This window comes from Aplidium turbinatum, chromosome 8 (assembly GCF_918807975.1).
Source record: "Aplidium turbinatum chromosome 8, kaAplTurb1.1, whole genome shotgun sequence".
Lineage (NCBI taxonomy): Eukaryota > Metazoa > Chordata > Ascidiacea > Aplousobranchia > Polyclinidae > Aplidium > Aplidium turbinatum.
The window spans coordinates 27581451-27595319 of NC_137479.1; the positions used below are offsets into that span (position 1 = coordinate 27581451).

Sequence of the window (13869 nt, forward strand, 5' to 3'; positions counted from 1 at the left end):
GCACCAACCTTTATTTTTTGCATAAAAGGATTTTAATGTTGGAGTATTCCAATTAAAATGTAAAAAAAAATAAGCAAACTTGGTGTAGGCACAGTGGTGCCGAAGTTAGTTGAGAATTGGGGGGGATAAATCAACATTTTATGAAATTTTAAACGATTTTTAACATTGAATGGATGCATATTTTTATACACAGTTTTAGTGGTACCGGTATTAAGTTTATTAAACAATCACATGACCTCGGTAAATTAGCTAAATTAACAGCATGATATACAGATAAGACATCATAGAGATAAAAGTGCTACCAGTGCTCTTGTGAATGACTGCTGCAAGATCAAGAAACAAGCACACAAAAATTGGTACCTCCAGCGGGATTCGAACCTATGACCTTCCAACGAATACTTAGTTTTTCCAAAAAAAAGCAGAAGTTCTACTTTTCTTCTTGTCCTCTCCTTCTCTAGAATCACTACACTTAGTGCACTCTAGAACAAAGTCACTAGTCAGGAGACTGAAAACAATCAAAGCTACAGAACACGTTCAAATTTATGACAAAAATAATAACTTTCAAATACATCACAAGAACTTGTTACAACCGAACATATAGCATCTTACGGTAGTGAGCATTGAAAACTCATTAGCAATGTCATTTGTGCTGATGTCGTTAAGAATATTTTGGTGAATGTTGCAAACAATGCTAGCATTCAACCTTTCCTGTCCAAAAGTATTTCGCGGCCACGTTTTCAATCTACGAAGATTGGAAAACGACCTCTCACAAGCAGCAGAGCTTACCGGTAAAACTAAGAGGATCAAGTAGCTTAAAATGTCAATAAAAAAGGAGAAACGAGTAAACCAAAGCACATTTCGAAAACGAAGTCCCAAATAACATGAAACCAAGGAACTTTCAGAAATCATTAGTTAAACTACCATTCAACGTTTTATAGGCAGAGAAAACTTTTTCTCGAACCGTAGAAAATTTCATTGTCAGATCACCGCTTCAATGCGTGATGGAAATCTACAGATAAATCTGCATCAGGCATTGCAGAGTGCAAAAACAGTGTTGCAGAACGCGTTTTCGAGTATTAAATTCTCTGTCAAGGAAACAAGCAAAGATGGTCCTGTAACCGGTGGTAAAATCTTTCTAAAATGACTGAGACTTTTGATAAATTCTTATTTCTGTTCGAATTAACGTGCACTTTAGAAGGTCGTCGCTAATTAATTGGATACGCTACTGTATTACATTGTATTATGATCACTGAAATCATATTGAATTGATATTAATAACAATACCGTCTATTAATTTTCAGTGCTTATTTAAGTACTGTAAATTAGTATACTTCGGTAGATGTTCATTTTATCTGTAGATTTTCCATCACGCATTGAAGCGGTGATCTGACAATGAAATTTTCTACGGTTCGAGAAAAAGTTTTCTCTGCCTATAAAACGTTGAATGGTAGTTTAACTAATGATTTCTGAAAGTTCCTTGGTTTCATGTTATCTGAATTTTCTCAACTAGCTACTCTCCAAGGCGTATATGATCAATCAGAGTTGACTCTGTCAAGGAAACAAGCAAAGATGGTCCTGTAACCGGTGGTAAAATCTTTCTAAAATGACTGAGACTTTTGATAAATTCTTATTTCTGTTCGAATTAACGTGTACTTTAGAAGGTCGTCGCTAATTAATTGGATACGCTACTGTATTACATTGTATTATAATCACTGAAATCATATTGAATTGATATTAATAACAATACCGTCTATTAATTTTCAGTGCTTATTTAAGTACTGTAAATTAGTATACTTCGGTAGATGTTCATTGTGATGGCTTTTTTGCTTTGAACATTAAGTTTGTTTTAACAAAAAAAAAAACCTTAAGCGAGTAATGTCGGTCTGGAATTGCATGCGGGAAGTGATTTTCTGATGTCTCTGGATTTATTAATATTCAATTGAACACTGAGAATATGTCCTTATAATGTTTGTAATGTATTGTATTGAGTTTAAATTTAACCGTTGTTATTGCGTTCATAAACGTAGTTGCACTGATGAGAATTTAATATTCGAAAACGCGTTCTGCAACACTGTTTTTGCACTCTGCAATGCCTGATGCAGATTTATCTGTAGATTTCCATCACGCATTGAAGCGGTGATCTGACAATGAAATTTTCTACGGTTCGAGAAAAAGTTTTCTCTGCCTATAAAACGTTGAATGGTAGTTTAACTAATGAGTCCCAAATATGTTTCAACTTTAACTAATCTTGCTTTTATTTTTGCTTCTACTAGGGTAGACAGTTGTAGACCAGAAGCAACAATTTCTGACAGAGCTTTCGTGATGACATGATAGTTAACCATCGTTGACTGTATCGGTGTCACCCTGCACAGTGCACAATCATCTCGTTGGGCATAATGGCCGCAGGTTGCTTGTTGAATTATCTGCACAATTAAGATCCTGGGAAACAGTTTCAAAAGCTTTGCGAACCTGCAGTGCCGTGGCCAGTGGCCTGGTTCAACTCGTCCTTAATATCTTCAACGAAGGTCCTTCATTGTCTAGCGTCAAATCCAAGACAATTTAGAACTATGATCAAACATCAATAAAAGAAAAGCAACAGCAATTCGAGATGCTTGCAAACAACTAAATCGAAGTACAACTTCATAGCAAATAATTTTCTCTAAATTATCGGGGGGATGCTGCCAAAATATTGGGGGGATATATCCTTCCCTACTTTGGCACCACTGTGTAGGTATGGAAGCAAACCACAAACAACGCTTATAAAGAACAATATAGGCCTAGAATGCAAGTGACTGAACTGCCTTAGAACAAGAATGTAATTTTTATCCTTTTATGCATAGCCATTTATTTTCACGCGACTACTAACGCAATTTTGAACTTGGTGTGTGGTTTAAATGGTGAGTATGAAAATTTCAGGGTCGCACAACATGTCTCATAGAATTAAGTTGTTGTAGAATAATATTGTATTATTCAAATAATATTATTCAAATTAATATAAGTCAAATAGACTGATGTGGTAAGTTTTTTGTTGATTTCTTCTCGGAAAGCAACAAGGAGCGAGTTCTTGACCCGCCAATAAACTTATGCATGTACTGGTACCAGTACACTTATATTCACTGTTGTTAAAGAACAATATAGAATACAAATGACTAAACTGCCCCACAACTAGAATGTAATTTTTCTCTTTTTATGCAAAACCATTTCTTGTCCACACGACTACAAACGCAATTTTGAACCTATGGTTTGTTGTTTAAATGGTGAGTATGAAAAGTTTAAGCTTGCACAACATGTCTCCAAGAATAAAGTGGTTGAAAAGTTGTAGGCTTAGGTAAGTAACAAACGGTTAACAACAATAGTTTCACTATGATCTCACAAATTGAATGGTAGATACAATAACAGCTTTACATTCAGTAACAACTCGCAGAACATTACATGTGACAAGACAAGTGCAAGGTTCGACTTCTCAGAGTCAATCTCGGAGGATGGAAAAGTGCCAACAAATGCAATGAGATGGCTAAAGGTGCCAAGATTAAGGTTACAAAGAAGCTTTTTCAAGCACGAAATAAGAACTTTATAAATCAATCCAATTAATTAGCGAAAAAACGTTTAATGGTATCTTTTCTCTGGTGACATCAAACAGTTAAATCAAAATCTCAAGTATGCAGCAAATTCGATGCAAGTTGTCAACAAAGAGCTTCGTGCCCTCATTGTGACAAATTAAAGTGCAAGATGAGCATTAACAAGATTCATAAACGGTTGTTGGTCTGGTTTGGGTTCTTATTTTTGACCATATCCAGTCTTCAAAAGCCACCACTTTTGTATATACCCCTGGTTCTCCTTCGGAAGCACAATTCGTGCCACCGTAAGATGTTAAACCAACCACAAAATATTCGCAAGAAGTACACCTTTGACACATCAGTGGACCACCGCTATCCCCCTAAAAATAATATATTTATAATACATTGTTGAAAATATTGTATGAATGCATGTAGGCTAATTATTAATTTATTATTATAATTAATTAATGCGTGATAAATTATTCAATTAAAACAATTAACCGCTACAGTGCCAATCGAAAAAAATTTAATCTATTTGGCGAGAGCTACTGACCCTGCACCTGGCTATAATATGTGTCAAGAGCGTAGCCAGGATAGGAGGGGCAAAGGGGGTAATGTTCCAGCCAGAAATAATTTGAATAATTATTTCACACTCTGTTACAGCATTATGTGACACAGTTCTACTGTTGATTTAGCTTAAAAGTAGGCTACTCTCAGAATGAGCAGTTTTTAGATATTTTTTCAGATTTTTCTAGGAGAGGCCCCCAGACCACCCTCTTGGTGCTTCGCCTTCGTTGACTTGTTTCCAGGCTCACTGGCATGTGCAATAAATTTCATTTGCTTTCTCCAAATTTTGTGCCACTTACACGCCGGTTATAGCTTTAATAGGAGTAACATCGCTAAGTGCTGAAATTTGTTTTTCCACCATCAAACGTACCGAGCAAGTGTCGACACTTCCATCTACACGCCCTGCACACACAGTATTCCTCGAATTCATTGCTGTAGAACTTGCATACGCTTTTATGCATATTTCATTCGGGAGAATGCGTAGAGCAACTTCATTCAATTGAGAGCTTATACCTCCTCCGTTTGCAGCTGTGATTGTTCAGATATTGATTAGATTAGGCTACCTCGGATGAAATTGTCTGACTAGGTCTATGACAAAACAGTAAACCAACAGATGATTTTAAAAGCTAATAATAATTATATTGCTGTCATTAGAACAACATTGATTAAAACATTACAGCAGTAAATAGAAACGAGATACGTTATTAATGCTTGTCAGGAAAGGAGCATAAACAATAGGGTGGATTGAAAACACTTTTTTCCTCATTTTGCTTAGCTTGGGGTTGGAAAACTTGCCAATTACTACTAAAAACAGTTGTGCAAAATTAGAATGTAATCTGACAACATCTTGATCTGCCACCAACCACTTGAAAATTTACTATTTCCTTCTACATTAGGGTAGATCAATTTAGGGGGGTGTAAAACTTTTTTTCTTATTTTGCTTAGCTTGGGTAGCCAAAACTTGCCATTGGGCATATAGAACACTGTGCTAAAAGTAAATTTCGATTGAACAAATTTTTGATCTGCAACCAGTCCATTAGGCTACTTATCGACTGAAAACGCAAAAATACATGCAAATGTATTTGAATTTGACGTTAGCATGGAGATTTATTGCAATGCAATTGAATTGGTAATATGTATCAAACTTCCTCATTTTCGATGAAATAGTCACGTTTCGATTCGAACTTGGGCATTTCTTGTCGTGATTCAATGCGTGAGCGTATAAATCCATCTCGCGAATTAACCCCGCACACCACCGCTGAAGCTTCCGTCACCAACTTGACGCACCTTTCCACCACCTGTGTGAGACATCGAAATCGAGGGAATAAAAGTTTTGGAGTGTCCTTAGCTGCAATCATGTCTCTCAATTCTTTGTCCCCCATGTTTCTTGTCACAGGAGGCTCGGTGTGATTGAGAGCCTGCCAGTCAATCATATTGTAGTATTCGTTGGCGTCAAACTTTAAAGGCGGAATGCAGAATCGTCGCATTGTTCTCTATTCGTGATGGCTTGATCGAGCTTTTTGAATTTGCTTAAGTCCAAGCTCACGGATATCACTACCAATGGCAAATTTAAAGTGGTAAATAAGAAGCATGCCCATGCGGTGAAGCAGGAATGCAGGTGGCTCTGGAACGCCCCAAGCGTAGATAGTCATTTGTTAGCCCCCTTCAGCAACAGAGAACTTGCATTTGTCATTAAACAAGTTAAAAGTGGGAAAGCACAAGGGCCCGATAATACCCCTCCAGATTTCTTAAGGCACTGTGATCTCAAATATTTGGCATGGTTGAAAAGCTTCTATTCTACTTGCCTGACGCTCCAGGCCATAGCTACCTAAAATCTGGCAAAAAGCAACTGTTGTAGCACTAGCCTACTTAAACCAAACAAGCCAGCTGATGATCCTAAGAGCTATCGTCCAATATCACTACTCTGCGTTCCATATAAGATCCTGGTACGGCTCCTGCTAACTAGACTCGGGCCAGTTGTTGATTCCCAGCTACCAAAAGAACAAGCTGAATTTCGGCACGGACACTGTACGACTCATCAAGCAGTCAAGGTGACCGAGGATATTGAGGAAAGTTTCGAGAAGGGCAACGAAACAGTAGTTATCTTGGTAAACCTCACTGTTGCCTATGATACTGTGTGGCATCAAGGGCTAACCCTAACGCTTCTCCGCATGATCCCAGACAAAAAAAAGTGCGATTTCTCGCCAATATTCTGGCAAATCGGACCTTTTTGCTGAAGACAAGTGATGGGAAGTGCAGCCGGCCCAGCCGCTTAAGAAATGGTGTTCCGCAAGGATCATGCTTATCACTTTTACTATTTAACATCTACATCAGTGACATGCCAGAGACTATGTCACGCCAGTACGGCTATGCTGATGATCTGGCACTACTCCATTCTGACAAGTATACTGGCATGTGGTAGAGGAAGCACTTACAGATGACATGGCCCAAATCGCAGACTACCTGAAGCTTTGGATGCTAAAACTGAGCCTGGCAAAGATCACTGTCACACCTTTTCAACATGGAATCTACTCGCCAATTGTCAGTCTCTCTCAACGGAAACCCACTTCAACACAATCCATGCCACACCGGCCAAAGAGTGAATCTCGACCGACAATTAATCTACAAAAACCATGCTGAAGCCCTCCACGCTAAGCTATCAGCACGCAACAACTTGCTGAGATGCTTAGCTGGGACATCTTGGGGTTCTAGTACATCTGCACTCGGTACAACTGCTTTTGCACTTGCATACAGCACCTCGGAATATGCTTCCCCCACTTGGTGCCGCAGCGCACACACTAGCAAAATTAACACTGCCCTCAACACCACCATGAGAATAATCACTGGTTGCCTGCTTCCAACTTCCACCGACTTTTTGCCGGTGCTATCCGGCATCGCCTCAGGTAGACTGAGTGGGGAAAGTCACGTACACAGTCTAATTTTACAAGCTATGTCAAGGGATGACCACCTCCTCAACCAGATTGTCATAAACTCACACTCCCAAAAGCCCCAGCACTTGAAATCTCGACGCCCCTTTTCTCGACATGCTGCAAATATCTGCAAGTCTAACTTCCACTTTACCGAAGTTTGGAACAGTGAATGGAGAGAAGTTGCGAGACCAACCCAATTCACAGTCCCTCCCAATACTAACACACTACCTGGAGCAGAACTACTTCGGAAGAAATGGGTGAAGCTCAATCGCTTGCTGACTGGGGTGGGCCGTTTCAACAGCAACATGTTTCAATGGGGTCTCACCGACTCACCATCTTGTACATGTGCCTCAGAATCTCAGACTGCAAAACGCATTATCTAACAATCATCGACCCCAGGACAGATAATATATTATATGCAATGTGAACCTCACAACGCCCGATGAACACACAATTCATTTGCTGCTGTGCCTGGATGTAACAACGTGATTTGCGGCGGTCTCAAACGCAAGAAGAATCTTCTCGAACTTTTTGGGAAGATGCTCCATACACGAAGCAAGAGATTTTCCAAGAGGACCCAAAAATTCACGCGGTCCGGTTGTTAGTCCATCCAGATATGCTAATACATGTCTCATGAGAAACGTGTTCTCCAGAGAAATGGATACTTCGCGCACTCAAAAAACATTACGTTGGCCATGATCACACATGAGAGGCAAATAATCTGTGAGATTGGACTTAAGTGAATTCAGAAAAACCGATCAAGACATCGCGAACAGAAAGCAATGCGACGATTCTGCACTCCGCCTTTAAAGTTTGACGCCAACGAATACTACGATATGGTTAACTGGCAGCTTCTCAATCTCACCGAGCCTACTGTGACAAGAAATATGAGGGACCAAAAATTACAACACATGATTGCAGCTAAGGACACTCCAGAACTTTTATTTCCTCGCTTTCCGTGTCACACACAGGTGGTGGAAAGGTGCGTCAAGTTGGTGACGGAAGCTTCAGCGGTGGTGTGCGGGGTTAATTCGCGAGATGGATTTATACGCTCACGCATTGAATCACGACAAGAAATGCCCAAGTTCGAATCGAAACGTGACTATTTCATCGAAAATGAGGAAGTTTGATGCATATTATCATTTCCATTGCATTGCAATAAATCTCTATGCTAACGTCAAATTCAAATACATTTGCATGTATTTTTGCGTTTTCAGTCGATAAGTAATGGACTGGTTGCAGATCAAAAATTTGATCGATTGAAATATACTTTTAGCACAGTGTTCTATATACTCTATGGTAAGTTTTGGCTACCCAAGCTAAGCAAAATAAGAAAAAAAGTTTTACACCCCCCTAAATTGATCCACTCTAATGTAGAAGGAAATAGTAAATTTTCAAGTGGCTGGTGGCAGATCAAGATGTCGTCAGATTACATTCTAATTTTGCACAACTGTTTTTAGTCGTAATTGGCAAGTTTTCCAACCCCAAGCTAAGCAAAATGAGGAAAAAGGTGTTTTACCCACCTAAATCGATCCACCCTAATAAACAAGTCTGGGAGATGATGCGTAGGCAAAACATCATATTCATAACCTTAAAATGTGTATAGCTACTTAGCTCAAAAGATGTTTACAATCGACGAAATAGTAACAGCTTTCAGGATTAAATGCCGAATGGCACATAATGATGATATTATACAAAACATAGGCTACATAACAAACTTGAAGAAGAAAAAAGACAATTAGGATATCATTGCTGTTAAGTGTGAGACTCACTTGTACCCCACCCTGCTGTATAACATTTCATATCATCTTTTATATTTTCTCCTTGAGGAAAACATATCGGAGAAACGAAATCGCTCTGTAGAGTTCGACCTGCAATCTAAAATTGCAAAAAGAATGTTATTGGTTGCTTTCAAAATCTATAGAGTTTGTTTTGTTTGTTTGTTTTGGTACTACCCATTACTCGAAATCGATCACTGGGTAGAGGCAATTATCGTAAAGTTTCTTGCCCAGAGAAACAACAGCAAGTGTGGGTGGTTCGAGTCGAACAAGCAGGCTCTCGACTGCAAGCCCAACACGCTAACCACTCGGCCACTGCTGCCGACAACAACTTTGTTTGCCCACAACCATAGGCTAGGTTATAAAATTAGTAACTCAAATGTATACCATAGACCAACGGTGTTCAACCTGCGGCCGTCGATGAATAATTATGCGGCCGTTAACAAATAATTTAATAAGCATGTGTTGGCGGCCGTGCCCTGTTGTTGAAATGAAAAAAATATGTCATTAAAAAATGACATGTATTTTAAATATTATAGGCTACAGAGATATCTAGAACCACTGGATACCCTTGTAATCATAGGCCTATATCAGTGGCGTAGCCAGGGGGGGGGGGGGGTTGGGGGTTACAACCTCCCCCTTTAGCACGCGTGTGACGTCACGATATTGAGAATGATGCTTTCAGTCTAAAAAAAATTGCCTAATTTTAAACAAAACTGCATTAAAAGAGCAAGTTTTTCCAATACCAAACATTCAAACATCTCAGCCAGGAATTAGCAACAAGAAAACAAAGAAACTTAGCTTTATTTCCGAAAATTGCCGAAGAAAACATGATCTTATCCTTTTGCTATACCACCGGACAGCACCATTTTACAGGAATATTTAGACCAACATTTTTGTTGAAAATGCTCTCAGAATGCACCAAATTCAAAGTAATTTTTAAAAATTTTCTGGGAGAGGCCCTCCAGACCCCCCGCCGCTGGGTCGTCAAAACCCCCCCCCCTTTCAAAATTCCTGGCTACGCTACTGGCCTATATAATATTTCAAATTTTAGAGCTTGAAAAATATTTCATCTTAGTTTTTGTAGGCTAGGCTATATTGTTAAAATCGTTTTGACACAAAACTTTTTCCTCAACTCAATTTCATTGTAACGGTAGCCTATATTGCATTATGTCCGTAAAGAAAAAAACAACAGTATCAGAGGAGAAAAGGGTATTCAATTCCTAATGGGAGTTGGTTTATTTCATGATCGAGACGGCAACGTAGGCTATAGTATGATGTGTCCAATATGCAGCCAAGTAGTTAAAACTGTTAAAAGAGATAATGCAAAGCAGCATTTTCTTCGTCATTTGTCACACAATTACAAAATTGGAAGGCGAGTCGAGAAAAATCTGTTTAAAAATTTGAAGAAAAGTGTGCGACAGGAGACGTCTTTAATGTTCACTTTCATTCAATCGAACAATAATCGCTGCGAAGCTTCTTATAGAGTCACATATCATCTTGTTGTAGCGGGAAAGCCTTATTCGGATGGAGAACTCGTTAAGCGATGTCTCATAGACGTTGTTAAGTGCATTCATCCTGATAAGGAAACTGACTATTCTTCAATTGCCCTCTCGCGTAATACAATTCAACGTCAAGATGATATCGCTAAACAGTTGACCCTCTGCCTGCAGACAAAGATTAACAAAAACGCAATTTGTTTTCACTGGCTATCGATGCATCGACTGACATTAAGGACTCTGACTAGCGGCCGTGCTTTATAGAATTAATCTGAATGCGGCCGGCAATAGCAAAAAGGTTGTGCACCCCTGCCATGGACAGATAATAGATAACAGCTTGATCGGATTGAATTGCATAATTCAAAAAAAAAACAAAAAAAACATTAGGCTAGGCTACATACAATAAAATAATAACTAAATAAATTCAAACGTTTTCTTCAAAACTTTCTGTCCTCGTCAGGAAAATAAAAACTCATCAAAACAAAAACAACAGATATTCGTGAAATTTAATAATAAATGACTGAAAATTAATTATAATAATTAATCTATCTACACTGAGCTACGTATAAACGCAATTGAAGAACAAACACAAAACGTGTTAACATTCTGTTATATACTATGGGGGAGTATGGTCATAAGACATGATAGCGACCGGTATTTCTCTACCAAAGCTGTCAAATGTATACAGGGGAAAATGTAGCCTACCACCTCTATTGTTTTTCACTCTAAACTTGACGAGATGAAACCTGTAGGCTGTAAATTTTACCTGTGCTTAAGCACTTAAATACTAAATAACACCACACAGGTCCTACTCCCATTACGATAAATGTGTTTTTTTCAGTACTGAAGCAATTCGCAATGACGATAATGTCTCAGAATGAAAAATAAATCAAAGCTAGATGAGCCAATACTGAAACAGGCTTTTAAAAAAAAGCGGTAAATATAAAATATGTTAAATACGATTCATGAATTTAAGCAAATTTGGTTTTGCTTATTTCTTTATTTTTTTTCTATTTTTAATTATTTTTGTTTTTTTAATTTTATTTTTTCTCAAGTTAAAAACATGTCAAAAAATAAGAAAATCTCAGTTCTTCCGTGATTTGGCAGAACCTAATATCCGCCATTTTCAAGTTTTCGAGATGAACAACTTTTTGTGTTTATAGCTGTAAAATTACCAAGGTAATACACTCGAAGTTGACTTTTGTCAGGCAGGAACAGACAACCAAACAAAGTTTTTAAGAATGAAATTTGAGCCAGGTTTTTGTTTGTTTATTAAAACATGGCGTATATTTGGTTTTGCCAGACAACTAGTTATAAAAAAAGTATTAGGTTTGTATGATAAAACTTAATATATACTCTCGATGTTGACTTTAACCGCCTTATTGGCTTATTTGATGTTGTGTGTTTGTATGGTAAAGCCTCACATAAGCTAAATGTTGGCTTTGACCACACTATGTTGACTTTGTAAGCCTAAATCAAACCTAAAGTAAGCCTCTGGATTTCTCCCATAACTGTGTATCATTTCGTCACTGTAATCTATAGATAACTTTTCTGATATCACAGAAGCTTGCTAAGTTAAAGGCTATCGCCAATTTAAAATCAGTTGCTGGTAATGTACTTAATAACCATGCCTTGATTTAAGGCTACCTACTAGGGCGGGTCACGAAATCACTTTTTTTTGATATCCACCTGCCTCATACGGATTTTGATAGATAGACACCTAGAACTGTTGTATACAAAATTTCAGCTCATTTGAACAATGGTTTGGGATGAGGAAATCGCGTTTAATTTTTGCCGAAAATCGCAAAATTGGGTAAAAATGCGAAATTTTAGATTATGTTCAATCTATATTTTTCCAGTAAAATTCGTTTACTGTGGCCTTATACTTATTTTTTAGACAGGTATGGACTTACTGAAGTAAGTTAGAGCTGCAGAGATTTCATTCTAATATTTATTGTAGTAGTATTAAAAATTAAATTTTTGCCGAAAATCGCAAAATTGGGTAAAAATGCGAACTTTTGGATTGCCTTTAATCTATACTTTTAAAGTAAAGCATGACTTTAAATTATTATTTATGGAAGATATGGACTCACTGCAGATAGTTATAGCTGCAGGAGACTGCATTTTATTATTTATTGCGGCAGTATTAAAAATTGAATTTTTGCCGAAAATGTCAAAAACAGTAAACTTTGGAGTGTCAAGTGTTGGCTGTCATTGTTAGTGACATACAATCCTGTTTGATTCAGATGATGCATGGAGTTTTCGGGAGTCAATTGGGAAAGAATCATTCCCTCTCCTTCTAAATCCAAAAACGGTTTTGCTTGCTTCTGTAACAATCTTAATAGCCCTTTCAATTGACTGGGTGTGATTCGCAATTTTACCAAACAGTAATGGAACCTTTCTGATTTTTTCCAACTGAAATGATCCAAGCTCCGTTGTTAAAACTGGTTCCGTTGGATTTTCCCAGTTTATCATTTCGGTATAATCCTCCGCTTTAAAATTGAGTGTTGGTACATTGAACTGTCTCACACTGTCATCTCCAAATCTATTTTGACCACGTATCTTTCTTATAGTATCAACCGCTTTTCCTCGTATGCATTTCTTTGCATATAAAGTTTTACAATGTTTTGAGTTTTTTCTGGAAGCAGTTTAACTCTTTGCAGTGATTCAAATATATGGCACGGAGCATCTTTGCAGTGATTCAAATATATGGCACGGAGCATCTTTGTAGAGTGGCTGACATTTGATCCTAAACCACAATGGAGCATAATTTGTTACAACGAAGTTAACTAAGTGTAGAAGATTCCCACTAGATTTTTCATTCAAATTGTGTTGACTTATATACAAACGACAAACCCTGGATGCAAGTGTAAGCCAGCGAGCATGATTTAGTGGCCCAATTTTTGATTTAATATGTGTTAAAACATGTCCCGCTGTAATGGTGTGTGTGATCTCGCATAAATATTTTTGGTTGCATGATAAATCTTTAACAACATCGCCAGGTAATTCTAGAAGTGGAAGCCCAGCATCATCAGTTATTGGGGTGAAGTTATTATTGATGGACTAATCTTCAACATTTTTACAAAGACAACCAATAGGTCCTTTGAATGATTCATTTCCAGTGGTTGGCCCGTCCAAATCAATTAACAAGTTTCGAAATGGCAGTTCGTTTGTGTGTAACTCACAAATCAACCATACTAATCTGTGACCTAATTCTTTTTCAACAAGAGCAATTACTCCACCGAATCTTCCTGTGTTCAGTGTTCACATTAGTTGAATCACAACCAATAAAATGCATACATCGTGTCATATTCTTATTTTTGATCACATCATATATGCAATTAGCTACATCTTGACTGCGTCCACTGTCTGGAGTCACATGTGTTAGAAACTCTCCACCAGGCTGTTTTACGATCGTATAATGTTCTCTTCTTACGAGATGGTGTCCACCAGTTTCATGCCTTTTCTCCATTGTTAGATCTTTTCTCCCATCAAAAAAAAATAAGCCCTGATGTAAAACATATTACAATGGACTTAC

At 37.8% G+C, this 13869-nt stretch overlaps 1 protein-coding gene across 1 annotated transcript in view; it reads right to left on the reverse strand.

Annotated features, from left to right (window-relative positions):
- Positions 1-522: 522 nt before the first annotated feature.
- The window catches only part of LOC145776221 (SCO-spondin-like), a 71861-nt gene continuing 58514 nt past the window's right edge, over positions 523-13869 (reverse strand). The window contains exons 23-25 of the mRNA XM_082587623.1: positions 8827-8932; positions 4495-4652; positions 523-3937 (exon numbers count right to left, since the gene is read on the reverse strand). Coding sequence (XP_082443749.1) covers positions 3737-3937; positions 4495-4652; positions 8827-8932 — 465 coding nt within the window. The 3' untranslated portion in view covers positions 523-3736. The remainder of the gene's footprint in view (positions 3938-4494; positions 4653-8826; positions 8933-13869) is intronic.